Genomic DNA, 13,755 nt, shown 5'->3' with positions numbered 1-13,755 from the left:
ATTCAAATGTAAAAATGTTCAACTATAAAGCTGTACATTTAGTCGAGAGACACAATTTTCATATAAATATCATCTCCATTCGAAATTATATAAAAAATATGATTTTTTTAATATTGTCTCCAGGACCCAAGATATTTAGACACAGGGTACCGACATGCTTTCGGATCCACTATCACGTAGGATATTAACATATGAAGTGCTGATAAGTTATTAATAGACACTTTGTGTGTCCATAGATACATATTCTTATCGTTTTACGAATTTAACTATTATTTTTACAATAAAATAATAATAAATTTTTTAAAAATTTCTCCGTCGGATGCCTCCCCTTGCGCCTGGCTTCTCACGCGTAGTATTATTATTACTCGGTCGGGGGCTCAATCTGGTTCCGCTGTCGGGTCTCTCAGACTCGGAGCCTGTCTCTCCCACTCTACTCTCCGGCCAGCTGCTGCTCTGCCGGCAACGGCGTCTGCCCTGTCTGGCAGCCCTTAATTTATCGACATGGTGACACCGTGACAAGGGGGGAATGGGAACGCGAGGAAGAAGCGAACGCGGCAGGCACCACTCTCCCTTAAAATCTAGTAGCATCTCACTACCCTCCCCCAACTAATTGCATCCCCACTAATCTCACCACCCTTTTCTTCCCTCCTGTTTCACCTTTTCGCAGCCTTCCCCGCCCGCTCTCTCTCTCTCTCTCTCGGCTCGCTGGATCCTCAGCCCGCTAGCCACGAAAGCCAGCGCCGCTCCTCTCTCGTCCGGTGGAGTGGAGTCGAGATCCGTCTCCGGACGCGGACTTCTTCCCTTGGTAAGTGATCTCGGATGGGTTCCCCTGTTCTTGGTCCCTATCAGATCCAAATCTCCCCACTCTCCTCCTCGTCTTGTTGCGGATTTGTGTGACGCGTGGTGCCACCGCCGCTAACCCAATCCATCCATTCGATTTGATTAAGTCCGTCTTCCGCTTCCTCGGCGCTCAAGATCGAATCCAAAACGCGAGCTGACACCACAGGACCTCTTGGTACTCCGAGTCCGCCACTGCTCTTGCCCTGGCCCAGGTTCGTTGTACCTGCTACTCTGGCCACCACACCATCGTCAAGTACGGGCGACTCAATTACCCCCTTCCCGTGTTATGTCACCAAATGAGCACTGTTATTCTGCTCGTATCACATATTGATTACGACGACAGTAAAGCGCACAGTTCACAGCATAGCACCCTTCAATTTTTCTCTCTCTTTTTCTTGGAGTAGGTTTATATGTCTGCAAGTACTTGGTGGGCTACTATTGATTGAGCCATGATTGGTCGCTATGCCTGACTGGCCAATTTAATGCACTTTTAAGCTTACAGCCTGTTTTTTTTTGCCCTCTTACAGCCTTTTTTTTTTTGCCCTCTACATATCACTTACTCCTGTTTGAGTCAGTAGTTAGTATAAGGTACTTTGTCCTTGGCCTCAAACGAAATCTTTTTTGGCTGCTGTTACTGCTTTGTCTGTTTCTTGATCGCAAAGATCACTGAAATATCTGACATTTCTGTTGTACTGCTTATAAATCGTCGTGATGGGTAACATTCTTCTCTCAAAGGGCTAACTTCGATGTATTTTATATGTCCAAATCATTGAGGGAACCGTTTCCTTATCTTATGCAGATAACGACTTGCAAGGGGATGAATTTAACTCCAGATCGTTCTGAGGGCTGGATAGTGCTGAAAATGGTTATATGAAGCTTCAACATGAAAGCTCCGATGCCGAGGCTTTGGTCTCGGCAGCATCAAGGAACCTCTCGGCCTCGTCCTCGGCATTTGTTTCAGCAAACCAATCCCCTTTCTTCACACCACGGTCACTGTCTGCTCGTGTCCCGGAGCACGCCGATCTGGAGAACAAGTGCTCCTCAAATGGCATTGTGCTGAAAGTCAGTGACATACTCTCCAGTGACTCCTTGATACAACAAAAGCAGCGATCATCAGCCAACGTGGGGCTCTTGCCATCAGATGCGTCTCCTATTAGCCTTTGCACTTCAAGCAATTTTGGCACTCCAGCAATTGTCTACAACAATCCCAAATTCATTTCCACCTTTAATGGCCCATGCCAAGGTAGTTCATCAGCAACTAGCAATGGTGGTTGTTCGGCTCGAAAGGAGAAGCAGAGGAGGCTGGGTGGAATATATCGGAAATCTTCATCGTCCCAACCAACAACATCAGCAGCCTCTGTCAGTAGACTTCGGAGTTATGATGTGTACATTGGATTCCATGGCCGCAAGGCTTCACTGCTGAGGTTCACAAACTGGCTTCGTGCAGAACTTGAGATCCATGGAATCAGCTGCTTTGCTTCTGACAGGTCTAGATGTCAGAATTCTCACAGCCACGACGCCATTGAGAGGATAATGAATGCTTCCACATATGGGGTTGTCGTCCTCACGAAGAAGTCATTTGGCAACCCTTATACCATTGAGGAGCTCAGGAACTTCTTCGGCAAGAAGAATCTTATCCCTGTATTTTTCGACTTGGGTGCTGCTGATTGCCTAGCTAGGGATATCATCGAAAAGAGAGGAGAACTGTGGGAGAAACATGGTGGTGAGCTGTGGATGTTGTATGGTGGGATAAAACATGAATGGACGGAATCAATTGATGCTCTTTCTCGGGTGGTAGATGTGCAATTAGAAGCGAATGATGGCAATTGGAGAGATTGCATATTGCAAGCAGTTATTCTTCTGGCCACAAAATTGGGCAGGAGAAGTGTGGTTGATAGGGTGAACAGGTGGAGAGGGAGAATGGAGAAGGAGGAATTTCCTTTCCCTCGTAATGATGATTTTGTCGGGAGGAAAAAAGAGCTCTCGGAATTGGAGCTCATTTTGTTTGGCGATGTCACTGGAGATGGAGAAAGAGAATTTTTTGAGCTCAAGACAAAGCAGAGAAGAAAAGGCCGTGTGGTTAGGCGGTCTGCTAATAATTGCGAGCAAATAAATAGCGATGACAGCAAAGGCAAGGAGCCAATTTTGTGGAAGGAGACTGAGAAAGACATTGAGATGCAGAGATTGGGCAGTCCACCGCAGCATGGGCGTCCATTGAGAGTGAAAAATGGGGTAAGGTATGGGAGGAAGAAAAGATCTAGGAAGATACTCTATGGAAAGGGTATTGCTTGCATATCAGGGGAGCCTGGAATCGGCAAGACAGACTTGGTTTTGGAGTATGCATACAGGTTCTTCCAGAGATATAAGATGGTCTTATGGATCAGAGGGGAAGGCAGGTATATTCGACAGAACTATTTGGCTCTGCGGACTTTTCTGGAAGTAGATTTAAGCGTAGATAGTCACTTGCATGAGAAAGGAAGTGACCGATGCTTTGAAGAGCAGGAAGAGGAAGCCATTGCCAAAATTCGTCAAGAATTGATGCGCGACATACCCTTTTTAGTAATAATTGATAATTTGGAGAGCGAGAAGGACTGGTGGGATAAGAGAGTCATAATGGACCTTCTGCCACACTTCAGTGGGGAAACTCACTTCATCATAACAACACGTCTTCCACGCGTGATGAACTTGGAGCCAATGAAGCTTTCTTATTTATCTGGTGCTGAGGCAATGGCTTTAATGAAGGGAGGTGTCAAGGACTATCCACTGGTGGAAATCGATGCACTCAAGATCATTGAGGAAAAACTTGGAAGACTCACTCTTGGCCTAAGTATTGTTGGAGCTATACTCTCAGAGCTTCCAATCACCCCGACTAGGCTTCTTGACACATTGAACCGGACACCACCCATAAGAGATCTTTCTTGGAATGAGAGAGAAGTTCTCAGCTTGAAAAATCATGAAGTCCTTGTTCGGCTGCTGGATGTATGCTTATCGATATTTGACCATGCAGATGGTCCTAGGAGTCTGGCAACTCGGATGGTTCAAGTGTGTGGTTGGTTTGCACCTTCAGCAGTTCCAGTTCACATGTTGGCTCTGGCTGCACATAAAGTCCCAAAGAAGCACAGGAGGGGTCCAAGGTGGAGGAAGTGGTGGCGGACACTAACTTGTGGCCTTGCAACTTCTAGGATGAAGAGATCTGAAGCTGAAGCGGCTGCAATGTTAATGAGGTTTGGAATTGCCAGATGCAGTGCAAAGGCTGAACATGTACAATTCCATGATCTGATCAAGCTATATGCTCGAAAACAAGGAGGCACACGAACGGCTCTGGCTGTGGTCCAATCAGTATACCTCCAAGGCTCAATCAAACATACTTCTGAGCACCTGTGGGCTTCCTGCTTCATTGTTTTTGGATTTGGTTCTGATCCTCTACTAGTAGAACTGAGGCCATCTGAATTGATGTTCTTCGTGAAACAGATTGTCATGCCACTTGCGATACACACATTTATCACGTACTCCCGATGTAATGCGGCACTAGAGCTGCTGCGTTTGTGCACCGACGCATTAGAGCGTGCAGCTGAGTCCATGCTTGCTCATGCTGGCAAATGGAGAGAAACATCATTCTCCTGCTTTAGGTCAGCTGAGTCTGAAGCCCAGTACACTTATCTTTGGCAGGAGCTGGCTCTTCTTAAAGCTTCTGTATTGGAAACAAGGGTCAAGCTGATGCTCCGAGGTGGACAGTATGACATTGGGGATGACCTAATAAGGAAGGCCATATTTATCCGCACTTCCATCTGTGGCGAGCATCATCCTGACACTGTTTCTGCTCGAGAAACTCTCAGTAAACTCACAAGGCTTCTTACAACTGTTCAGCTTAGTTGATTCATATAGTTTAGGAGTTCACCAATACTTTTTTTTCAGTGTGGCTTTTCATGAACGCCGTACAAAATGCACCAGATCTTGAAATAGCAAAATAAATCTGTCTCCAGTATTCTTTAGATTTTTTTTCCTGTTGCTGGGCAGTACCTTCTCTCCAGCATTTCATTTCTTGTTTCGTCAATATGCTAGCATTGGAGTAAGCTGCTGTGCTCTTATTTTCTGAACTATACTTGCAACTGCATGAACAGAATATTTTGAGCTAATGTGTAAGTTCGCATCCCTCAATGGTAAGATATCATACTTTTGCTCGAAGCTACAGTCCTGTACATGATCACTCTGATGATCGAGTCCACTAGAATTCACACATGAACTGTTTGCATTTTCTGTATTTTTGGTTGAAGAGCTGGACGTTGCTTTTATGGCTCTGCCGGTACACAGTCGCATCAAGTGCAGCTAACATTAGGTTGAGAAGAGCATGGAGCCCTGAATTTGCACCATGCTGTTATCCACTTTCATATTCCTTGGTAATGAACTTGCATGCTGCATGTGGTACATATAATTTTGCTATAAATAAACATCAATGACAAAGCAGCTAATTCATCCACAGTTGTTATGATTGCAAGCTTCAGGTCGGGCATGTAAATATTTGGGACTGATTTGCCAAATCCTGGTGGTTGGAGTCTTGGACCTGTCTTGTTGACTGATCTTGATGTATAACCTACTCATGAAATTTGAGATAAATTTGTCTATTGACCCTTGAATCTTTTGAAAGACGTGGATGGTTTGAGGTCATGCCTGTATGTTTGATAATTGATACTGGGGATGGGGATAGGGGATGGGCCATGATCACAGGATAGTGTTTTTTTTCTCACAGGATACATTTATATCTCCATCCATAACTGTAACAGATATTGATAGATTTAGCATTAAAGGTGATCCAGTTGATGTTTCCTTTGCCTATGGAAACGTTATATTGTTTAATTACTACTGCAGTATTAATTGTTACAAATCATATAATACATTGTCTTTTATTGGATATACCAGTACTAATGCCTACTAGTTCCCCTATTTGTACTTTTCATAATATAGTTCTGTACTCATTTCGGTTCTGCAACTTCCTGTGCATACCTTGCTCTGTCATTAATTTGTTAGTTGTTCCAATTATATTTGAGCGCATTTTTTTTATTCCAATTCCTAAATGTCTCCAGTGGGCAGTGGGCCCTTCTTGACTATGGATCAGTACAGGTGTGGAAACTCTGTATTGTTAGTTCTTTATTCTAGCTGGGAGTTGGGACATGCAGAACATAACAAGTCCTGATAGTGTTTATCACTTCAGATGTATCTTCTTCTATTATGCAATGGTCTCTTCAGATGCTGTTATGTTTTGCAATTTTAATCATTGAGAGATGCTGAAAGCGCTATGATGGAGTTGAAATTGTTCTTCAGAATTTCATAGAAGTGAACCAAGTCTGGGTCCGGATGCAGCATCAGATTTGTTGGAGGCTAGTAACCTAAGGCACAATCTGCCTTCTTTTCTTTCCTTTTTTTTTCATGCATTTATCCCACCAGATGATAGACACAAGTCATGAAAGCCATTCATCTGGTCGACCATCCTAGCTGAAACCAGAAAATTCTGTCTGGTCTGCAGGGGCCTGTTCGGTAAAAGTAAAAGCTGAGGAAGGAAATGAATGAACCGTGTGATCTGGTAATTCAATGACACCTACATATTCCACTCAACTATATTCGTTTGAGTCATTTCAATGACGTCATTTCTTCTGACTTTCTTCTAGGTAGGCGAAAACCATCACGTCGTAAGCCAGATTGAGGGGTGTAGACCTTGATATGTACAAAGAAGCTTTTCTTCCAACGACATTAGAATAAGTCAGCAATTAGATTTGTTGCTGTAAAATGATGATCGTGCCTTCTTGAGTCTAGTGGAAGCTGAACTAGTAATAATTGGCAGGTCGGTTAATTGTATGGTTGAGCTTGCACAATTCTACCATGATGGACTGTGTAATCTGTGTCTTTCCAAACGAGTACCATCTACAGACACTGGAAACAGTATTGAATGCATTTCCCCATCTACAGATTGGCACTTTATATTTTTTTTAGCTTGATCCTGGTGCAATTGCCAGTGTGAATTCCTGATTTTATTGTTTCACAACCAAGGACTAGCCCTTCACCTTCATGCCCTTGATTAATTTGCATTGCTTTGCCGAGCTTTTGTTATCTTGAAAGTTAGATAGTGATTTTATAATTTGTACCACTGTAAAGAAACAATTACATATGACTGCAATCAGGAGGTCAGCTAAAATAAGCCCAGATGCATTTGAGTTCTATCTGATGGTAATTTTACATAGCAATTTACTGAGTCATGATGTCACAGCCAGCTATTCGGTTTTTTTTTGGGGGGGGGGGGGGGAGTAAAAGCTGTGGCAGCAGGCCAAATTATATCAATATATATTAGCTGGTCTTGTGGTGGTGCTATTGTTAGATGATGAAAATACAATTTTACGGTCTCTATTTTCTACTAAAATATCTGGCATAGTTATAAGTTCCATGTATTGTTAATTAATTGCTATTTAATTTTTAATTTTCAGAGCGAACTGAAGCCATTTGTAAAATTATTTTTTCAGCCAAATGTTCATGTCAAAACAGCAATCTCTTAACGTATGGACTGATTGTTAATCTTTACTGCCTCCAGTCCTGAGGTAAGCATTCCCTAGATCACTTGATCAATAGGTAATTTTTGTATATGCTTGACATGAACGAATAATCAGGTATTGCCAATTTTCCAGAGTTCTTGCAAGTTTAATCTTTTGCCAAGTTTTGCAATGCTATTGGAAAGGTAAAACTCTAGACGCTATTTAATAGTGATTGGTCATATAATATGCATTTGATCTTAGTATTGGTTCATTATGAACAATTGGATATTTGATATTTCATTACTAACTTACATGTTGTACGAACTGCCAATTGTGGACTGGAACTGTGCTATATAACTGCACTCTTCATTTGTTTGTTCACTGTCTAAATTATATAGCTGTTTTGGCTGCGGCTCTGGGAAAACTAAAACTACTGTATTATGGTCTTTTGGCAGGTGATAGACGCCCAAGTTGACTGTAACTTCATATGTATCACTTCTCACATTTACTCTCTGTGTACATCCAGATGGGCTCGATTATGTCGACCAACTGCTGGTGAGTCTTCTTATAAGTTGCTTGTAGACAATAAAATGGTTTATATCACTTCTCATTGTCTGTTTGCGAACTCTAATTATTCGGTAATACTATACTTGGTAGTGTGCCAATGATGTAAATTCATTAATCATCTCATGTACATTGAACCTTCCAGCTCATGGTATATTTAATATTGGACAGGGTGCATGTGTCAAGAAACTTTTAGCCAAGGCAAAACTTGAAGATTTCTGGGAAACAAAACAAATTGCTGCACTTTAGTGCTCCTTGGATATATTGTTTTTTGCAAAATGGAGCTTATTACCTCTGATCGTTATATCAAATTGATACAACCATATAATAGTTTACTCTCAGTCTCTGCATAACATGATGCATACAACCACAATGTAAGAAACAACAACGACATAAAATAAAAAAAAAGTCTAATAAGATGAAAATACATCCTTTTAGTTGTAGTTGTGGTTATTCTGTTTGGGCTTAGATGTGGAATCTAAATTGATATCCAAATGGCCGTCCGCTCTAGTCGCATACATGCTATAGTAATTATCTTGTGATTCTCGTATCATATAGTATAAATGACGAACGGAGCTAGTATGTATAAGTAAACCTTTTAGTTTGATTTAAGCTCTATTTAAATTCATCTTGATCCTCAGACAAAGTGATGTTGGTGAGACGTGCTGTTAATTCATTCCATGTGATTAACTTTGGGTCAGTCAGGTCCTGCCTGAATGCAATATTGGTGGGGAATGACTATCGCCTTGGCTACTGACGTTTGTTTCACACAATGTTATACAATGAGGAAAATTGGACTCTTAGTGACGACTTTCTTAACAAAATATCCTTCCAAAATATAATTTTAGAGCTGTCCTTTATGTTAAAAGTAACATTAGAATATGATGCTTTTTACTTTTATTAGTCCAGCTCAAAAGTATAAGTCAACTGGTCTTCCTTCAACTTGTGAAAGTGGTTTTGATCCCATATATTTATTTCTTAGTTCTTGCCAATTTCTAACCTCAATGAGTAACTTATATAACCACTGACATAGTCCTTTATCCCTAATTCATCTAGGTCCTTGGTTTACATAGGATTTTTTATTTCGCCAGGCGATACTTCTTTTTGTGACTATCGTTTTGCCAATAGAATCTTGATCGAAAATAATCAATCTTTTTTAAACCCCATGTGGATTTGAAATAGTGACATCATATAGATGGGTAGGCTGTTAAGAATTGAGTTTAGAAGTACCAGTCTACCATTCGCAGTTAAGCATTTGACTTTTTAGTTCCTCAATCTTTTCTTTATTTGTTTCTCTACTCCTTTTCGATCCGAATTTCTAAGTTTTTGATAGTGAATTGGGATTCCTAGGTACCGCAAAAGTAACTCATTGCACATCCAAATATATCGGTATATTGATCGATCTTGTCTTAGCCATCCCAGAGCAAAATAATTCGCTTTTATAGAAGTTTATTTTTGATCCTGACAGCCGCTCGAAAGCACAAAGCAAGAGCTTCATATTCTTGACCTTTTGCAGATCATCATCCATGAAAAAGATCGTGCCAGCGGCAGCGGCATATTACAGGATTGATAGTCCACTTTCTACCAAATGGGGTATGATTTCTTCAACTTGGTTGGTGTTTTTAGCCCTCTCAATAAATACTGCTAACATATCTGCGATAATATTAAATAGAATCGGAGAAAGGGGTTGCCTTAATGTAGACCCTTTTTTGTTTGGAAGTAATGTCTAGTTTCTTCACTAATTTTTACTGCTATGCTAGAAAAGTTATGGCATTGATGCTTGGTAAAGATTCCCTATGGAAGCTGTTGCTTGGTGTGGTTATTTCATTTTGCGGAAGTTCAACAATGAGTTATTGTTGCCTCTACATGGAAGGCATGGAATCCTATGAAAGCATTGGGCTTTGAAAAAATGTATTGTTAGAATGATAAATCTCGACAATTTCATTGATGAAAGTAAAGTATATCACATATAAGAGGCATTGTAAGCATTCATTGTTTGTCTGTGGCTATAGTACATAAGACAATATGCACTAACTCGTACCCTATTTGTACAAAAGTTATGACAAGTTACAATGGCATGTGATACTCCATCACTAAATGAAGCATGCCTTATGGAAACACAGATTGCTGAGTGCACGAAAACATCTACTAGGTGGGTGAAAAAGATGGAGACTTCTCATCTAGATATTCCCAGTGGATCTCTTAGAAGTTGCATCCATGGGGGTAGGGCTTGCTGTGCACATACCTTTGTGCTAGTCCACGTGCCACAAGCCCATGTGCCGGTATGCCACAAACACATTGCGGGGGAACCTGCATGTTACCGAATGTAGTGAGGTACTTATCCCATCACTCCTTGTTGAGCTCATGTAACCTAATCTTTGGTCATTCAACATCTGCTCAATGCATTGCCTCAGCCTCATCATAGCCGTAGTTGATGTTCACATGGTCTTCTTCATTCACGTACCATTCGTACTTGCACCTGGGCTTGTCGTACTGTTGGAGGGAAGCAGGTAAATTAGATGAAATTCGTAGCATGGTAGAATGTCGTGCAAACTTATCCCACATCGGTACCAAGCAACTGTGGCAAGCGGGAACGGTTTTTGGTGTGCTATTTTACCATAGTTGCATCGTGGCATGCATGCCTCATGCGCTTCTATATGCAGCTCAATCTACCTCTTCTTCTGCTCTAGGTCTTCACTTCTCTTTTTCTCTTCTTCCTCGTGCTTGAGTCTATCAAGGATGTCACGCCATTGCTCGTAAGGGCTCATCTTGCCCATACCCTTGTTGGACCCAGACCCAGATCTGGTAGCCACGGAAGGGATTGTGTTGGATTGTGTTGAAGATGAAGTAGCCATGGGTGGGTTACCCTTATATGCACAAGGGGGAATACTACCATAAACTATTCAGGGTGGGTCTCAGGGAATCCTGTCGCACGATTTTGGGCTTCCTAGATAGTCACCTTTTGATGCATGCCCTAGCTTAGACATCTACCAGTGATCCTGACAGGATAACATACAGAAAATTGATCAAATGTCTTGAATCCCCAGAAAATATGGACCTATCTGCTAATGTACGGTTGGAGGTAGAAAATGAGTACAGTTCCTTGGACTTCCTCGATGAAGTGGAGACCCAAAAGGCTTGCATAAGTTGTTCTTCCTCGATGGGCCTAGATTGGAGATTTATTGCGATGTCAGGGTGGGTCTCAGGGAATCCTATCGCATATTTTTGTAGTGGTACCCTTAATAGACCGGTGCACTCTAGCGAATAGACTTTTCATTGCTTTTCATAATAGGCCAGTGCAGTCTAGCAAGTAGAAATTTTAGTGATGCCACATGTATGCACTACCTCTTGGACTTTTTTTATATAAATAAAACCCAATTGGTTCTCTACTCACACATCTCCTGGCCTCAAATTGAAACGAGGCAATGGCGAATTCTCATCCTCTCAATGGCCCCATCGATCCACCACCTCCACACCCCCATTTAGATGTCTATGGTAGAGATTTCTACGGAAACCACAATGCTCTTTCTTGTTCGTTTTGGCCACCATGACGACATGGAGATGATGCTGTAGTCCAAGTTTATGAGAATTTTGGTGACGCAGGCCATCGATTCTTCCATTGTCCACATTTCAGAGTACAAACAAATAATACTAACTTTGTTTGCGATTTTATCAACACCATTTACTTATCTCATCTATCACTTTTTCCAGATGAATGATTGTGGTTTCCAGTATTGGATTGACCCACGGATAGAATCACACATTCAAGAATACATCCATCACCTGCACATCGTCATCGAGGAACTACAACAACAATTGCACCAAAAGAGAGTTAGGGACGTCAGAAGATGCTATATCCCACCTCGCATGGCGGTTCAGAGGAACAACTGAAGTAATATTGATGTGTTCTAGCAGTCGGCCAAGGATTTGATTTGGTATTTGACATGTATTGTTTTTCATTCCTTAAATGTGTGAATCCCATTATGTACACAGGAGTATCTAGGATTTGCCTATCGCATAACGGTTTCCATATATACCGTAGGAGTAATGCTTTTCACATGTTGGAAAGAATTATGCTTGGACGGTGTGTAATGGTTGACAATGTTCTAAAGCCTTTTTTGATCATGCACCAGTAAGGAAAAACAACATATGAATATAAGACACTATGGTAATGGTGTTTTGGAAAAGAGAGATGTTATGATAGTGCATGCATTGGATGCCTTCCTGCAGCGAGCGGTCATGGGACTCTGAGTAGTTAGCAACATACGATCACATTGCTCTGAAAAGGTGGCAGCATGCTGTCACATAGCTCTCAAAAGGTGGCAGCGTCCAATCACATCGCTCTAAAAATGTGTCTACGAGGGGTCGCTCCTCCATGCAAAGGTGGCAGCAAGACGTGAGGTCACTCTGAAAAGCTGGTAGCGTGCAACCACATAAAGAAATGCATCAATGACATGGAAAGTAGTAACGTATGAACATGTACTACATAGAAAGTAGACATGTACAAATATGTAGGACTAGAAGTGTCATACATGATCTTTGTCACATAGCTGACGAAGGCATATCATCGGAGGGAGATAAGAAAATAGAGTAGATGACTAGTTTGCGAATCAAAGATGCATCATGAAACAAACATCTAAGTTACAAAAGCCAACATAAAATCCTACTACTATCTCCCCCGTTGCCGATGGGTGTTCCCACCATCATGGTCCCATCGCCACTGCCGCTGGTTGGCCCTCATGTGGCCCCTAGAGTAGGTCAGGTTGTCCAGTGGAACAATCTGCCTTGTAGGCCAGGAAGAGGCGCGGGTGTCGAGGCCTCTACCTAGGTCTTCTACATCAATAGTGGAGCACCAAAGAAGTCCTTGATGATGTCGTACGTTGGGTCTGACCCATGATCATCCTCCTAGCTTGGGTATGATGACTACGATGTTGTCGTGGCATCCATGCATAATCACTCGAGGGGCCTACAAATGGATGAATTTATTATATACGGTAAATGTGAAAATGAATGTATTTAGTAAAAATGTGGCCAGGGTGCGAATGGTGGAGGTGCAGATGCAGACGTCCTGGCTTCATTACGGTAGTAACCTGCTGACAGAGGATTATATTATATATATTATTGAATAAATTGAATGCGGTAGTATATTGGCATCCCTTACCTGAGAGGCCTGCGAATGGTGAAGGTGTAGGTGTATGATCATTAAGTGTGTAGGTACACCTAACATATTTTTTGAAATAAATGCATTGGTTAGAAAAGAATATCTCTAACCGATGTACGTATGAATAAAGTGTACCTATTATTTATGGCCCTAAAGGTCGTGGTCCAGGTCCAGGTGGCGGTGTGGATGCCAGCCCTAGTGGAGATTGCACATCATACCTTCTAGACGACTCTGCACTGACCCCACTAGACCTGGAAGGGGCACCGACGATGTCTGCGGTGGATCAGCATGAGGTAATCTTTAGGCCATGCGCGGTCTTATCGAAAACCCGCTTGACAAATCCCGCTACATCCACCGCATTAAGCTGCATCCCTTGCTTGAGGCATCCCATGGCTCCAGCCCCATCCCTATGGACATCATGTATGATATCGTACTATTGAAACAAACGTGAAATGGGGTTTTCAGTATATAGTGGTTCATATGGGATTATATGTTAACAAAAAATAATAAGTTACTTAGCGTCCTCATCCCAATGGCTCGGGTAGGCTTTCGTAGTTGAAGCGACGTGCATCCGAATAGTATCTAGGGTGTAGGTGACTTGTGTATGTGTACGTAGGACATACTACCTCAGGTGTTCCTCTTAGGCCGGGTAGGTGAAAGAATGAGGCTCCT

General features: G+C 42.0%; 1 protein-coding gene and 1 long non-coding RNA gene across 6 annotated transcripts; both read left to right on the top strand.

Annotated features, from left to right (window-relative positions):
* The first annotated feature begins 401 nt into the window (after window positions 1-401).
* Window positions 402-5,035, top strand: LOC133922134 (uncharacterized). Of its 3 annotated transcripts, none has more exons than XM_062367327.1 (2): window positions 402-805; window positions 1,640-5,035. In XM_062367327.1, the coding sequence occupies exon 2, from the start codon at window positions 1,711-1,713 to the stop codon at window positions 4,714-4,716; it is 3,006 nt and encodes a 1,001-aa protein (XP_062223311.1). In that variant the 5' UTR covers window positions 402-805; window positions 1,640-1,710; the 3' UTR covers window positions 4,717-5,035. The 3 variants fall into 3 exon arrangements, with proteins under 3 accessions (XP_062223311.1, XP_062223312.1, XP_062223313.1); XM_062367328.1 differs by lacking the exon at window positions 402-805 and adding an exon at window positions 943-1,052; XM_062367329.1 differs by lacking the exon at window positions 402-805 and adding an exon at window positions 1,078-1,555.
* Window positions 5,036-6,236: 1,201 nt separating this feature from the next.
* LOC133922135 (uncharacterized) lies at window positions 6,237-11,904 on the top strand. 3 transcript variants are annotated; one of them, XR_009910391.1, is made up of 6 exons: window positions 6,237-6,418; window positions 6,504-7,424; window positions 7,512-7,561; window positions 7,814-7,913; window positions 9,439-9,515; window positions 11,634-11,904. It is a non-coding gene; the product is annotated as an uncharacterized LOC133922135 (long non-coding RNA). The 3 variants fall into 3 exon arrangements; XR_009910390.1 differs by lacking the exon at window positions 11,634-11,904 and having other exon boundaries at window positions 9,439-9,745; XR_009910392.1 differs by lacking the exons at window positions 9,439-9,515; window positions 11,634-11,904 and adding an exon at window positions 8,094-9,421.
* The last annotated feature ends 1,851 nt before the right edge of the window (window positions 11,905-13,755 follow it).

Source organism: Phragmites australis, chromosome 6, assembly GCF_958298935.1.
Source record: "Phragmites australis chromosome 6, lpPhrAust1.1, whole genome shotgun sequence".
NCBI lineage: Eukaryota > Viridiplantae > Streptophyta > Magnoliopsida > Poales > Poaceae > Phragmites > Phragmites australis.
This window is presented reverse-complemented; position numbering and strand designations above follow the sequence as displayed.